Here is a 16,422-nt window from a genome sequence, read left to right as displayed (position 1 = left end):
AATAGAGATTCAATCCCTGCAAACTTTCCTCTGCATACCATGGCAGAAATTCACCTGCTCACTCACCTAACCCTAAACATACATGAGCATGCAAAATAACGTGTCATAGAAAGTGCTAATATCTTATACGATGGCATGAACAACATCTATAATGAAGTATAAACTTCACGTTGAACAGTCCAGAAAGTTTCCAGTAAATCCTATGTTCTGTCACTATGGATCCATTAAGTGTCTACTAGTAACATAGGTGGGCTTTCTGTACCAGAGTGAACCCAGCCATAAACTGATCTGGACTAGAGTTTCAGGCTCTGTAAGGAGAGTAACGCTGGCTAGACCGGTCGGAACTGGACTTGATGGTGGTGACTTGGTGTCTGGTGCTACACTTCCTATGCATGGAATGTGACAAATGCCACAGTAAATATAATTACGGGCAGAGTCACATAACGCCACGAAAAATCAAACAGAATACACATATGTAAATTATACGTTTATATACAGATCAAACAAACTTACCCTATAGAAAGCACTGGTCAGGGGGAGTAATGCTGCAGCGATGTTATATTCTTCTAAACTTGAACAGTCCTTAAAGGAAACAAAGGCAAATGGACCTCATTAGGATACATATCAGAATCACAAAAGGTTTGCGTTACTGTCCTGTGAATATTTTTCATTTTACTCCAAGTTGTCATTAGGGCATAGTTGGGTAAACCCAGGGGAAAATATGGTTTCTGAAGTACACTCATTTAAAAACACAGTATACACCCCCTGGGGAGGCCGCTACTGTTATGTTTTACTGAGGCGCAGCTACTTTACCTTAGAGTCTGTGTTAAAAGGGGTTTTCATACACAGAGACTTTTAGAGGGGATTTTCAATATAACCAGTATATCTCACTGAGTCTATTTTCCCTATGTGCTTTACTATTTCTTATACTGCAGTGTATTTTACAACTGGTTAACAGTGCCATTTCCTTCCTCAGTGCTATATAAGAAGCTGAACCTGGGTTGTTGGGGAACAGAATAGAAAACTCTGACTGGAAAGATAAAATGGTGACACTGCTGAAGAACAATATGGCAGGTAAAAGGAAGGAGGACAGAGCTACTGTACTGGTTGGACTTGAGAGCATAGCACATAGATAAAAATGTATGAATGTATGTATGTATGTATGTATGTATGTATGTATGTATATGCAATTGCTGTATGTTCCAGCTTATTTACATCATGACAGGAACTCAAAGAACCAAAGATAAGAACTGGAGCTGGAGAGCTGGCTCAGTGGTTAACAGTCCTGGGTTTGGTTCCCAGCACCCACATGTGGCTCACAGCTCTCTGTAAGTCTAGTTACAGCCAATCCAACCCCATCGTCTGACCTCCTCCACCACTGAATAGATCTGGTACACTCAAGATACATTCAGGTCAAACACAGCAAATAAAAATAAGTACATCTTTTAGAAAAAAGAAGATAGATAGCACTGGTATGTTTATATCCACATATGTAAAATATATATGCGTATATGATATGTACATGTGGCATATATATATATGTATATACACACACACAATAGAATATTATTCTGCCTTAAAAAGGAAGGTATTTCTGACATACGCTGTAACATGGATAGACCTTGAGTCATCATATAAATGGACGTTTGTAGAGTTATACTTACTAGTACAGTTACAGGGCTACAGGGCATCTGAAGCCCTATTATGGCCTCTGTGGGTACAGGTACCCACATGGTACACATGCATACATGCTGGCAAAACAGTTATTCACATAAAGTAAAAACAAGAACAACAACAACAACAAGATATAGGTACAGTTTAATAGAAAAGTAGCAAAGAAAGTAACTACAAGAACTGAAAAATGGATTACATGAAATTTAGAAGTTTTAATAGGAAAGAAAACTATCAGAAAAATGAACCGTCCATAGAACAGTAGAAAACTTTTGCCAGCCTTATTTTGGACAGGAAGTTCATATTTAGACTGTATAGATAACCAGAATAATTAAAATACCAAAATCAAACTCTCAAATAGAGCAAGGATCAGAAGAGACAGTTTACAAAAGATGGGTTAAGACATTGGGGGGTAGGTGCTGGAGAGATGGCTCAGCAGTTAAGAGCACTAGCTGCTCTTCCAGAGGTTCTGAGTTCAATTCCCAGCAACCACATGGAGGCTTACAATTGGCTATAACTGTAGTGCCATGGGACTCAATACCCTCTTCTGATGTTCAGACATACACATAGATAAAAGAAACAAACCTATGAAGTATTTTAAAAAGTATTCAACATCCACAGCCATTAGGAAAATGCAAATTAAAACTTGAGATTCCATCTCATCCTAGTTAAAATGGTTATTACCAAGTAAATAACAAATGCTAGAAAGGATCCTGGAAAGGATGCAGGGAAAGAGACACCATTATTAAATGTAAACTAGTAAACCACTATGGAAATCAGCCTAGAGGTTTCTCAAAACAAAATAAAACAAAACAAAGAATAGAACTACCATTACGACTTAGCTATAATCCTAGCTTTATACCCAAAGTATTCCATACCCAAAGACACTTGCAAATTTATCACTACTCTGTTCTCAACAATAAAGAAAAGTAATCAGCCTAAAATGGTCTAACACACACACACACACACACACACAATTTGGGCATGAGGAAAAATAAAATTGTGAAATTTGCAAGAAAATTGATGGAACTGAAAAATATTAAGTGAGATGACACAGATGCAGAGAAACAAATAGCACATGTTTTCTCTCAGACATGGATCCTAGCTTCAGCCCATCCCCACATACACCCCCTCCCCTCCACACACAAAGATCCAGAAATAAAAAGGCAAAGACATGAGGGCAGTCATGTTGTTTATGCTAGCTCTATGAGGATTTGTGCTGGAATCTGGATACCTGTTGTATAGATATTAAATTGGACCAAATGATCTTTGGCTTTAGATTAAAAAAGAGTTTCAGCTATAAATGGGGTTAAGTGCTGGAACTATTTTAGTTATGTCTTTCTTTCAGGCACACACGTGCCAGGAGACAGGAGGGGAGAAGTAGAGAGACAATCACTGTGAATAATAAAACCAACTGAATGAAAGATGACTTCAGTGCTTGCCTTGCATCCACAGGGCCTTGTACCCTAGCATCTACCCCACACAAATAGGAAGATGATTTCGAAGCTAAGTCATTATGCTGGAATCACATTTAGATTTTATCTTAAGATATGGTCAGGCCACATAGAGAACCCTGCGCCTTTTTCCTCTATGGTATCATGTAGGCCTTCATCATTTCCATAAATCTTATACAATAATCCAGGAACAGAGCAAAAACTGTTTATCTTTTCCCACTTGACTATTCTTTACCCCCTTAGGACACTGCTATGTTCAAGAATGTCATCTATGTCCCAGCACATCTGAATTTCTTTAACAGAAATGCTTTGCATGTTTCTGAAGACTGTCATGAGGCCCAAGGCAATAAAGTTCAACAGACTTGAGCTGTAATCTTCTCCCAAGGAAATGGTTGGAATGCCAAGATGCCTTTTGACTTTGACTTCACAGCAGGGCTTCATTTGTAATGATGCTGTCCAAACTTTAAGTGACAACAGCTGTGATATGAAGCTCTACACGTTCATTTATAAAAACTTCCCACAAATTAAAAAATTAAAGAACAGGGGATTTCAATCCATGACCAATTAGCAGAGGCCCAGCAACCATAAAACATTTAGATTAGGAAGAACTATTTATTATTTTACAAAATGTTTACACATTGTAGTGAATGTCTAAAAACTTTTTGTCAGTCAAACACTGATTGCAAAATATAAATATAAAATTCCTCGCAAATCACGTTAGAGACATTAATTAGGGTAAAGATGGAAAACTTCTAAAACAATAAGGCTACAGCTATTGACACAGCGATTGCATTCCAGAACAGTGCAGTTATCTATTGGGGATCAGTTCCCAAAAGCACATTCTGGAGTCCCCTGTGCTGTGGCAACATAATAGCCTTGCAGTTACAAATGTACCAGGCAATTTATGAACTTGCAAGGACTAGAACACTTATACATGCTTTACTCTCAACTTCAATATGTAATTTACCTTTAATTATTCTGCTACAATTGGAAAGTGAGCCCTGTAATCTTAATTGCCATTTATCTGTAAGTACTCTTATTCTGCATACTTTTTAACTGTTTTGGCCAGCTGTCCTATTTCATAAAATGTTGGAATCTCTTAAAATCGTTACATTTAAACATTTAAAATTGAGAATCAAAGGTATTGTACATTAATGGAGCTAACTATAGAACTTAGACTAGGTAGCTTAGGAAAAATGAAATATAAAATAGCTGTGAATTATCTGATCAGGTATGGGGGGGGGCAAGAGAGAAGGTTTGAAGGCTAGCAGAATGAATGAAAATGTGTAACCTCAGGGGGTGAAAGTAGGGGGACTCTCTAGAAAGTACCAGAGACCTGGGAGGTGAGAGACTCTCAGGATGCAAAGGGAGGGACCTTAGATGAAATGCTGACAGTGGGGAGAGGGAACTTATTTTAGAGTCCACCTCTGGTAGAAAGACAGAGCATCAAGTGGTGATGGGGTTGCCATCCCACAGTCAAAAACTCTGATCCAGAATTGTTCCTGTTTAAAAGAACTGCAGGGCCAAAAATGGAGAAGAGACTGAGGGAAAGAAAGGTGGTGCCCGGGCCAGCCCAACTTGGGATCATCTTCTCAAGTGGAGGTTCCACTATTACTGATGTGTCTTACAGACAGGAGCCTGGCATGGCTGCCCTCTGAGAGGCCCAACAAGCAGCTGAGACAGATGCAGATACTTACACCCGACCATTGGACTGAAGTTGGGGACCCCTGTGGTTGAATTAGAGAAAGGCTGGAAGAAGTTGAGGAGGAGGGTAACCCCCATAGGAAGATCAGCAGCATATAGTAGATGATATGAGGCCCCCCGACACATATATGGCAGAAGACTGCCTGGTTTGTCCTCGGTGGGAGATGTGCCTCATTCTGGAGAGACTTGAGGCCCCACGGAGTGGGGGAGGCCTGGCAGGGTGGGGGGTGGGAACATACTCTTAGAGATGGGGTGGGATGGTGGGGTGGTAGGGTGGAGGGGAGGAGGAATGGAATGAAGAACTGTGGGAGAGCAGGCCAGGAGGGGGGCAACGACTGAATTGTAAAAAATTAAAAATTAAAATAAATAAAAGGAAAAAATAGCTGTGAATTGTCCAAAGTCTTGAAAATATTTGCATCTTCTACACAGGAACTAAAACCAAACCACCTCTTTATATTACAATATTCTAAAGTCTCAGCTATGATCTGACTATTACAGAATTATAACTAGACTCTCCTGCCAGGCTTGTAAACTTGTCATGGTAGACTCATGAGGTGATGTGGACTGTCTCAACAATCACTCCAGCTCCCCTGCTAAGCTGTAGCCCCAGGGAGTCAGCTTTATTCACTCTATTGTACACTGTACTCATTCCTATCATAACAACATCCCTAGGGAAAGGATTCATTATTTTCTCTGTCATTTACCCATGCTACCCTCAACCCTGTAGCACTTTTATATGCCTATCCTTACAGCTCTTGAAGTACAATGTTAAGAAAAAAAAAGGTGACAAATACATTTTACTATAGTTTCAGCTTCAGTCACACACACACACACACACACACACACACACACACACACACAGAGTCTTAAATTCTTCTCAACCCTAATTTTAATAATGGTTCTTAAATGTTTTAACCTCCCTTCTAGCCCACCACTCACAAGAGGTAGTGGAAAAGAAAGGTTATTATTTGGACACGGAGGAAGTGGACCTGTTTAGAAATTCTTCTTTGGAGCAAATACCATCTATGTTAGCAGTTCAGTTAACAGAAGTCAGCAGTGGCAAGTCTATCCATTCAAAAACACTTCACAAAAATACCAGCAGTCCAGTTCAGTAGTGTTGGGACAGCAAACGTGAATCAGCATGATCCAGAAGAAACAGCTAGGCCTCAGCCTACTAGGCATGAGTCAGCTGGGGGGACTAGGACCAGCTTGGACATCAGAAGTTCTCTGCCATGCCCCTCTTAGTGAAGACTCAAGACCAACAAAGTGTTGCAAACTTAGCTATGCACAAGCCCCTGTCACTGTCCGTTGAGTGCTATTTATACTCCCTCCAAACATCACATGTCTTCCACAGGTCTTGCCTCAGCACGTGAGTCTATATCAGCTAACATCACTCAGCCAGTTCACCCAAGTCCACAGATTCAACAAGAAGCTGCCAGAACACCACCAGAAGTTACTTGTGTTCTTTCTCTATGGAGTCATGGCAAACGGATCTCAGCTACGCAATGTAAGGTAAACCACTACATGTGTGTTGTTAGCAAATAATTTTTCATCATGCGTTCTTTCATGTGCTTGTTTAGCAAAATATCCTTTCACCTGCGTCCACTTCAGGAAAGCACTCCTTCATGTGCGTGCCCCAGCAAAACACTATCCAACAAAGACCCCATCAGTTCCCACTGCACATGTATTTAATCAGGGTATGAGTGCTTCTAGTGTGTACTCTGATGTGCACGTGAGGATCAAGGATGACTTTGGAGTTGGTTCTCACCTAGGTTTATGTGGAATATAGGTATGGAAACCAGGGTATCAGGCCTGAGTGGCAGGCATCTTTTCCTCAGAGCCATCACACTGGACCTTCATTATATTTAATGCTAAATAAGCTTATAAAACCATACAGGATGTATCACAGTTTTAATGCTACATATACTTATGTGTACCCTGACACTAATTAGAAACAGAAGATGAATGCTAGGCTTAACAAATATATCAAGGTTTAAGATCTTTGAGTGAGTGGATCAAGTCTGCTTTGGTTTTAGTTGCCTGGAAAATAGAGCACTATACCTAGCACATGGAAATAATAGCTAACGTCTAGTGAGTGTCACTAGGTACCACAGATACTCTAACTGAAATGTATTTCATTAATACTGATAATAATTTTATTTTTTTAAAGACTTATTTATTTATTGTATACGAGTAAAATGTAGCTGTCTTCAGACACACCAGAAGAGGGCATCAGATCCCATTACAGATGGTTACGAGCTGCCATGTGGGTGCTGGGAATTGAACTCAGGACCTCTAGAAGAACAGTCAGTGCTCTTAACTGCTGAGCCATCTCTCCAGCCCAATATTTCTTCTTTATATATGCTGTAATTATGTCTACTTTGTTGGTGAAAGAATGGAACCTCTAATGATTATTTTGCTGAGATCTACACAGCTATGAAGGGTAGAGCTAAGACTTGATGCTAAGTAGCCTTTCTTAATGTAATTTTTGCTTTATATCTGTGTTTCTGCATTCTTTTGTTCCTTAAATTCAATCAAGTATTTAAATGGAATCTAAAAATGGCATACGAGAACACATACAATCCAGGTAAAACATTCCAGTACAAGTCTATTCAAGAGAGCTTCAGATTACATCTTATCTATGAAATGGTAATTGAAAATTAAAATAAAAATGGGTGATTATAAGCTATATCTATTTTATTATGACATTCTTTTATCTCTATATTGAGGGATTTAAAAATAAATATAGATAATGAAATTAAAGCTTCTACAGTACACTTACAAGAATCTAGAAGCAGAGTGGAGAAGGCAGATGGGAGGAAGTAAACAAGGTCACTGGGCAAGGTCAGAGATGAGACACAACGAGCCCAGGGAAGGTTGTGCAGAACAAATGAAAAAGACCCACTACTGTGGCTTGGTGAAATTTAAAACACTAAATCAGCTATAGAAGTTGTTTACCAAAAAAGTGTATTATCTACAATTTACAAGAATAAAAAATTCAAAAGTGTAGGACGATTCCACATTTTCAGAGTTCTGAGGAAAATACTACTGAACTTATTTTATATTTTGGAACAACATACGGTGATATTATTTTTGTTGTTAAATAGTCTTTTAGTGCAGGTAGAGATGTTCTAAATAGCTGTGAACCATTCTCCATTGTGTGCAATATTACTAATGTATGTGCGTGTGTGTACATACATACACACATATTTACATATACACATATTACACATTAGAAAGATTTGTTTTAATTTTATTATAGTAACCATTTTCTAAATCCACGAACAGAATAAAAAGTTTTTGTTCACATACCCCCAGTCTGCTATTAAAGTGATATTGCTTCCATTTATTTTCTCCTTTTAAAATTAATTTTGGCCTGGGCATGGTGGTCCACACCTTTAGTCCCAGCCCTTAAGAGACAAAGGCTGGTGAATTCAGCCAGCCTGGTCTACAGAGTGAGTCCCAGGACAGCCAAGGCTACACAGAGAAAACTTGTCTTTAACATCAATAATGATGATGATGACGACCATAAATTATTATTTTGGATATTTTTAGAAAAGGGCTTGCTATGTAGCCCACGCTGGCCTGTAGCTTAGTATGTTGGTTAGTCTGGTATTGTACTTATCCTGCCTCAGCCTCCTGAGGGACAGATTGCAAGCATTGGGATACCCAATGTGGTGATATGATTCCTAATTGTTAAAGTAGGCTTGCAATCTGAGAAAAATGCTACTTGGCCATGACTTATCAGTTTTCCCCCTGAAATATGTTATAATTTACCAATATAAATTAATCTTAAAATATTTACATAGTTTTATTAATTTGATCTGCTAAAACTACAATGAACATTAGTATGTCATACTACCTAAGATATACACATCAATTTACAAACTTAGTTTCAAAGATAACTCATCTAACTAATGATTCAAAACAACTGATATTAGGAAAAAAACCTACTTCCTGTAATTAAATAGCATGGTAGCACTCGGTACCAGTGAGTGGAAGAATTCCTGGGATTTGGTCCCCACAAACCACCACTTGTTAGCACCTAAGTTAGCATTCCCAATGTTCACACAGCAGAGCAGTACAGATCCTATATGTCTGCACCAGACACCGAGAGCAGCAGAACATCATTTATGGTATATGCTAATAGGTAGATGGACTGTGCTTCCCAATAAGAATTTTTCTAACCTCTTTAAACCTTTCCGAAATATTTACTGTATCAATAAAAATTTACAGTGATCTAAATATCATTTCCTTGGGGTTTTTGCTTTGCCATGTTTTAAAAATATAGAATGTTTATAAATGATAAGCAAATATATTATCTAATATTTATATGTGGATAAATATATAAAGATAATATTCCTAGGCACACATTAATATTTTAAGCTATTGTTATAGTGTACTGTTTATATATATATATATATTTCTCATTAGAAGTGACACTAAATTTTAATAAAAGCACTGTTTTGTATCAATAAAGACTATAAAATTAAGATTATCTACTTGGACAATTTTTTCTTTAAATCTAAAGAAATAGAACTGTTTGATAGAATGGGTTGAGCCTAAAATTATCCACAAAGGCTCACAGGATAACAGCCTGGATACCAGCTTTGAAAACAATCGGACCAGGAGGGCTTGAACTTCACTTACAGCTGAATAGACTGGCGGGTCTGGCTGGAGGAAGCTCTATGAGGGGTATGACTTCTAAGTGTATTAGCTAAGTGTATTGTCTGGCTCCTTCCTCTTGCTCTGTTTTTTGGCCACAATGAGTGAGATGAGCATCTCTGTTCTGCTCTTGGCTGTCTCAGGATGTTCTACCCCAGTAAAGTGCAGCAACAATGGAACCAGCTAACCAAAGACTCAAACTTTGAAACTGGGAGACAAATATATCTTTTATCCTTTAAGTTTTTTTTCCTCAAGTACTTTGCCACAGTAATAGAGTATGATTAATATAGAATCATTCAAAGATCAAACATTATTACCAAATAAAGGCATTCTGTCTAGAATATTGGAAAAAGCACAGGTCTGGCCATTATGATCTCCATCCTTATCCCTGGCAGGTTACTATGGTACTGCTAGCCTTACCCAACCTCCTCCCCTTGGTGGACCCATTCTTTAACTAGAAGAGTTTAATCAATTATCTCTAATAACCTTTGTTTCATAATTTCCTGAATCCTTTGTCAAATCCATTTCTGATTTCAACTGGCTCAATGAAAAGATTGTCCAGAATGGAACTCAGACAGGTATCTCCTGCAAACATTCTGGCTACCAGCGTGGATTCTAGAAGCCAGTTCCATGAAATTTATAGAACACAATGTTAGGCTCAATATGTACTCATGACAGTCCACATTAGGAAAGAGTGCCCTTAAAATAAATGAATTCATCTCTACAGAGATATGTTTCAAGAGGTTATGGCAATGATCAAAATTTTTGATGCATTATTGATAGAAAAATCATCCCTCAAACTGCAAAACCTACTTTTACACATATGCTTGTTAATAGGGCTGAGTTCCAGAGTAAAGAGTCTGAGCAAATCAACTCCAGTAGAAGACTTTGGGGTTACTGTGAATAGACAGTAGGGGAAAATGAAGCCACTCTAAAAACACAGCTAAAGAATTTCAGTCTAAATGTAAGCCTTGTGTGCACAAAAACAGGCACTGCTTACAGTGTTTTAATAATTTTGAGCCTACCAAAATTTTATTTGTAATTTAAAATATGAAGTTACAGGTGCTTGAGAAATGACTCAGTAGTTAAGAGCACTGCCGTTCCAAAGGACCCGGGAACAATTTTCAGCACTCACATTGTGTGGCTCAGGACCATCTATCACTCCAGTTCTGGGAGATCAATGTCTCCTCTTCTGGCCACCAAGAGCATTACATGCCTGTGCTGCATAAACATGCATGCAGACAACACACAGACACAGACACACGCACACACACAAGTTATAGTGGCAGGAGAGATGGCTCGGTAGTTAAGGGGCAGGAGAGATAGGTGGCTTGGTAGTTAAGGGTACTGGCTAGTCTTCTGGAGAACCCAGGCTCAGTTCTCAGCACCTTCATGTGGCTCATGACAATCTCTAACTCCAGTTTCAGGGAATCCAATGTCCTCCTCTGGCCTCAAACACTAAGCACCCATGCAATATGCAGACATATGTGCAAACAAAATACCCAGACACATAACTTCTTTTAAAAAGTTTTATAAAAATGAACATGTTTCCTTGACTAAAATAGGTTGTCAGGGCTGGAGAGACAGCCCAGTAGCTAAAGAGTTGTTGCCTTTGCAGAGGACCTGGTTTAATTCCCAATACCCATATGGAAGCTTACATCTACCTCTAACTCCAGTTCCAAAGGATACAATGCCCTCTCGATTCCATGGACCATACATGCATGTGGTACACATACATACGCTTGGGTACACACTTATACACATAGAATACTAATATAAATAAAATGTTTGTGTAATAAACAGGCTATAGACTTTAATCTCCTGTCAAGGTTTCTTCTGGTTTTTGGTTGAATGAATAGAAAAAAGCCTACTTTCTAGTTCTACTTGCTTAGAATGCCTCTCTGGTCCTTTCACCTCCAAGCTATGTTACTTCTGCTTCTTCTCCTTCATCTTAATTTTATCAGTTAACTGCTTTTCTTGTAAGCAACAAATACATAATCCTGGTTTTAAATCCAATACGCTAGTCAGTGTTTTTTATTGAAAAATTGATATATTAACATTATGAGTTCTTATTGAAGATTACATATTAATGTCTTAGTTTTGGTTTCCATTGTTGTGAAGAGACACCATGACCAAAGCAACTCTTACAAAGGCAAACATTTAATTGGGGCTGGCTTACAGTTTCAGAGGTTCAGTCTATTATCATCATGGTGGGAAGCATGGCAGTGTGCAGGTGAACTTGATGCTGGAGGAGCTGAGATTTCTGTATCTCGATCCAAAGGCAACAAGGAGACTATCTTCCACACTGGGAGGAGCTTGAGCATAGGGGACTTCAAAGCCCACCTATGCACAGTGACATTCCCTTCAACAAGGCCACACTGCCTCCAACAAGGCCACTCCCTATGGTCAACCATTTAAACACATGAATCTATGGGGCCGAACCTATTCAAGCCACCACAATTCATGTCATTTTGTTCTTTATGTAATGTTTGGAAGTTCCCTAATACCTATTTGCTTAGTTTTAGTACAGCTTATTATTTCCTACATCTCTATGAGCCTACCTTTTTCTTCAGCATTCTGGTTTCCTTCAAGTGTCTTCAGTAGCACTACCATGCTGATTGTGAATCCCTTGAGTTTTTGTTTATCACACAGGGTCTTTCCCCTTCAGCCACGAGGACCTCTTTTCTTGATACAGTACTTTGGGTTGGTAGTTCTTATCTTTCAGAGCTTAACCAGATTATGTGGCACCTTCCTGGAATTCAGAGTCGCTTCTAAGGTATCAACAGTTATTCTGATTGGTTTGCTTGTATGTGAGACTCTGTGCTCCCTGTCATGTGTGTCTGTATTTTTCTTTGTTGTGTACACTTAGTGTTTTAACTAGGATGAGACATGGGTAGGTTCTGTTCCAGCCTTGATTGCTTGGCATTCTAAATGCCTCTTGTATGTGAATGGTACTTTCTATCTGTAAATTTGGATATGATTTTGTTGAACATATTTTTTTATGCCTTTAGCTTATGCTGTTCCTTCTTCTATGCCTATGATTTGTAAGTTTGCTTTTTTAATGGTGTGCCATAGTTCTCATATGTCTGTTTGCGCTTATTATTTTATCTTTATTGTTGTTTGAATGTTCTAAGTCATTTACCTTGTTGTCATTGTGAGCTATCAGTTGCTATGATAAAATATACTCTAAAAGCAACTTAAGGAAGGAAGGAAAGGAAGGGGGAAGGAGGGAGGAAGGACATATTTACTTTGTTTCATACTTTAAGATATTTTCTATCATGGTGGAGAAGGTGAGGTAGGAAGAGGTTGATACAACTGCTCCCACTGCATCCTCTGTCAGGAAGAAAAGAATGAATGTCTGTGCTCACCTTACTCTCTCCTCTTTATACATCCCAGAACCCCAGAATCCCAGCTCCGGAAATGATGCTGCACACAGCAGGTTAATTTTCCCTTTCTCAATTAACCTAAGCACAGTAACTCTCCACAGGCGTGCTCAGAGTCTCCTCTATCAGGTAATTCTACATCTTAGAGTTAGCAGAGATGATTTTATCATCATACTTGACTTCAAACTCTGATAGTCTGCCTTCTATTTGTTTCATTTTACTGGTATTTCCACTGCATTATTTAATGTTTGAACTTTTCATTTCCAAAACTTAATTTTTCAGTGTTTCTCTTTTTACTGAATTCTTATTCTATATTCTGTATTATCTTCATTTCCTTCAGTTGTTTGCATATTTTGTAAAATTTGTGTAAGAATTTATTTGTGTTCACTTTGTAGTTATTCTTACAATAATCCTTTTGAATTGTTTGTCTAAGACTTTATCTAGTTTATTCTCACAGAAATCAATTTCTTGTGTTTCATGCACTGAAACCTGAAAATGTGGGATTTGGTGTATGGTTGGGATTAAAAAAACATCCATTTTCTTTAAGTCGAAGTATTTGTAATGTTTTAAATGTGGCTAGGTTGCAATAGCGACTAGACACTACTCTTTCTTACAGGGCTGGGGGTCTGTAGCTAGGTAAATGAGCCTTTGTGCCACAGGTTCAGAGCTTATACTCACCCTCCCGTACAACTGGGAGAGTAGAATAGTAACTCAGAAGCAAACACAGGGGATAGATAGGCCCAAGGAGACAGCACAGGAATAGATGCTTAGAAACAATGAGCCCTCAACTCCAATACATGCCAGGGAGAAGAGGAATAAGAATACTACAGTGTGCACTGAAATGCCAACTGCTAAGGGAAAGAATGTAAGGAAGATAAGCTGAACAGTTACGAGGAACAATTAGTATTAGTTATAGAGGACAGACAGAGATAAAATCCAAGTGGAAAGTGAGGACAATAGAGACCGAGGGCAGAGATAGGGCAGCTAGAACTAAAGGGGCAACGAAATGTGAAAGAGGTAAAGGAATTTAGTAAGACAGCTTTTAACAATGCCAGCACTTGACAGGCTGGGGCAGGGAGATGTCAACCTCAAGGTAACCTTATGCTCTGAGGAAAAGCCTATGTCAACACCCAGAACACCCAGAACAGGGCAGGACAAAGCTGGTCCACAAAATTGAAATGGGAAGTGTTACAGAGTGTCTCTGTGTAATGTTGCACTCTGCCCCCATGCTGTAGCCTGTCTCAACGTGGTTACCTTTGTGGAAGAAAGTACATTCTTTATTCTGTCTTGGATTCCTATCTTTGAATATTTGGGTTAACAGAGGTATCTTCCAATGAGTGAAGAACATATGAGAAATTCCTATGTTATGTTGTGTTGTCTGCTCCACAACCAAAGGGTATGGATAGTGGAGCAAGGAAGTCTGGATACAGTTTCATTGAGCCCAGGCTGGCCTCAAACTGACTATGTAACTGTCATAGTTAGGGCTACTATTACAGTGATAAAACACCTATGCCGGGCAGTGTTAGCGCACGCCTTTAATCCCAGCACTTGGGAGGCAGAGGCAGGAGGATTTCTGAGTTCGAGGCCATCCTGGTCTACAGAGTGAGTTCCAGGACAGCCAGAGCTACACAGAGAAACCCTGCCTCGAAAAACAAACAAACAACACCCCCCGCACCCCATGACCCAAAACAGCTTGGGGAGGAAAATGCTTATTTAGTTTACACTTTCACTTTGCTGTTCATCATCAAAGGAAGCCAGGACAGGAACTCAAACAGAGCAGGAACCTGGAGGCAGGAGCTGATGCAGAGCTATGGAGAAATGATGCATACAGGCTTGCTCCTCATGGCTTACTCAACCTGCTTTCTTATAGAATCCAGGAGCACCAGCCTAGGGACAGCACCACTCACAATAGGCTGGGCCCTCCCTCATCAATGAATCATTAAGAAAATGCCCCACCACAGTAGTTCTCAACCTTCCTAATGCCGTCACCCTTTAATACAGTTCCTCATGTTATGGTGACCCCTGCCCCCAGCCATAAAATTATTTTTGTTGCTATTTCAGAACTGTAATTTTGTTACTATTATAGATCATAATGTTACTATCTGAAATGCAATCCCTGTGGAAGGGTGGTTTAGCCTCCAAAGGGGTCGCTACCTAAAGGCGTGTCTATAGCTTGATCTTATAGAGGAGTTTTCTTAACTGAGGGAAGTTCCCTCCTCAGATGACTTGAGTTGGTGTCAAGCTGACTAGATAACCTTGATTTTGGATTCCTCTGCTCGCCCTCCCACGTGCTGAGCCTATAGATGTCCACCCCCATGCATAGCTGGTTTTGCTTGGGTTGCCCTAGGGAGCTTTTATCCTGCCCCCAACACCCCTGCCTTACTGAAGTACAAGCAGTGGTACACACTGGCTGTCTCACATGTTCAGAAAGATTGTAAGTTTGAAGTGAGGTGGCCAATTTTAAAAAGAATTTATGTAAAAGAATAAAATCAAGCTACCAATAAAAATTTTATATCTCCATTTTTTTGTCAATGCTCTACTCAAATTAATCCTTATTTTCTGATATATAGTTAGTATTCATATTGATATGTAGTTATTCCAATACTATTTGTAAAGAAATAAAACCCGTTATTTCTATATTGCATGCTTTTCAATACTTTTGTGAAAAGTGACATAAATGGGTCTACTTCTGACTGTTCTTTCCCACCGACCTAGTTGTTGATGCTTTATGTCAGCACATCTTCATTAACCTATGTTGATGTTTTTAAATCCTCTGATTTTGTTCTTTTATTGAAGGTGCCATCCTAAATCTGTAGTACTTCCACAGAAATTCAAGAACCAGTTGGCTAACTGCATTTAAAATACAGTTCATTTACAGAGTGATACCTAACACCTTAATAACACTAATTCTTCCACATCCCTTGTGTCTTTACTAAATGATTATATAAGCTTACCTAGTAGTTCTTGTTAGTTTCTTGTTACTTTCTTATAGTTGATATTTTACTTCATAGCTCAACTATTACATACATATGTTAGATAAGTAAATATAGTCTTAGTCATAGGGGAGGTCTAAATTTGTCACTGGTTTATGCTGAAATTAATTTATACTGGATCATATCCATGGTATTGGAACAGTTTAAAACTGTGAGTTCATTTTTTTAATGAACTTGATCTGTGGAATCCTGATTGTTTAAACGTGCGCACATGTGTGCATGTGTGTGTTTTAAAGGATGTATAATTGGTGTGTATGTGTGTATTTTAAGGGATGTATAATTGCTTCTCCTTAAGGCCATAAGGCAGAGTGTAAGCATGCTCCTAAGTACGGATGACCTCGCATTCTCAGTGTTTCTATTGCAATATAAAATTTCCAGCTTTAACCAGCTCTCCAAGCTTATAGAGACCAATGTGTAAGTATAGTCACAAAACCTGCTGATGCAGGCCCTGGAGAGATGGCTTAGTCAGTAAGAGGACTTCTTGCAGAGGACATGGTTCAATTCCCTGTGTCCATTTGGCAGCTTACTGTCTGTAATGCCAGTTCCAGGGGA

The 16,422-nt window shown here is 39.0% G+C and overlaps 1 protein-coding gene across 7 annotated transcripts in view; it reads right to left on the bottom strand.

The window, feature by feature from the left end:
• The window catches only part of Sbf2 (SET binding factor 2), a 321,747-nt gene that overhangs the window by 98,420 nt on the left and 206,905 nt on the right, over nucleotides 1–16,422 (bottom strand). For all 7 annotated transcript variants that reach the window (XM_021166296.2, XM_029479590.2, XM_021166298.2 and 4 more), the window contains exon 17: nucleotides 514–582. In XM_021166296.2, coding sequence (XP_021021955.1) covers nucleotides 514–582 — 69 coding nt within the window. The remainder of the gene's footprint in view (nucleotides 1–513; nucleotides 583–16,422) is intronic.

This window comes from Mus caroli, unplaced genomic scaffold (genome assembly GCF_978045245.1).
Source record: "Mus caroli unplaced genomic scaffold, Mus_caroli_1 scaffold_8, whole genome shotgun sequence".
Classification (NCBI taxonomy): Eukaryota; Metazoa; Chordata; class Mammalia; order Rodentia; family Muridae; genus Mus; species Mus caroli.
This window is presented reverse-complemented; position numbering and strand designations above follow the sequence as displayed.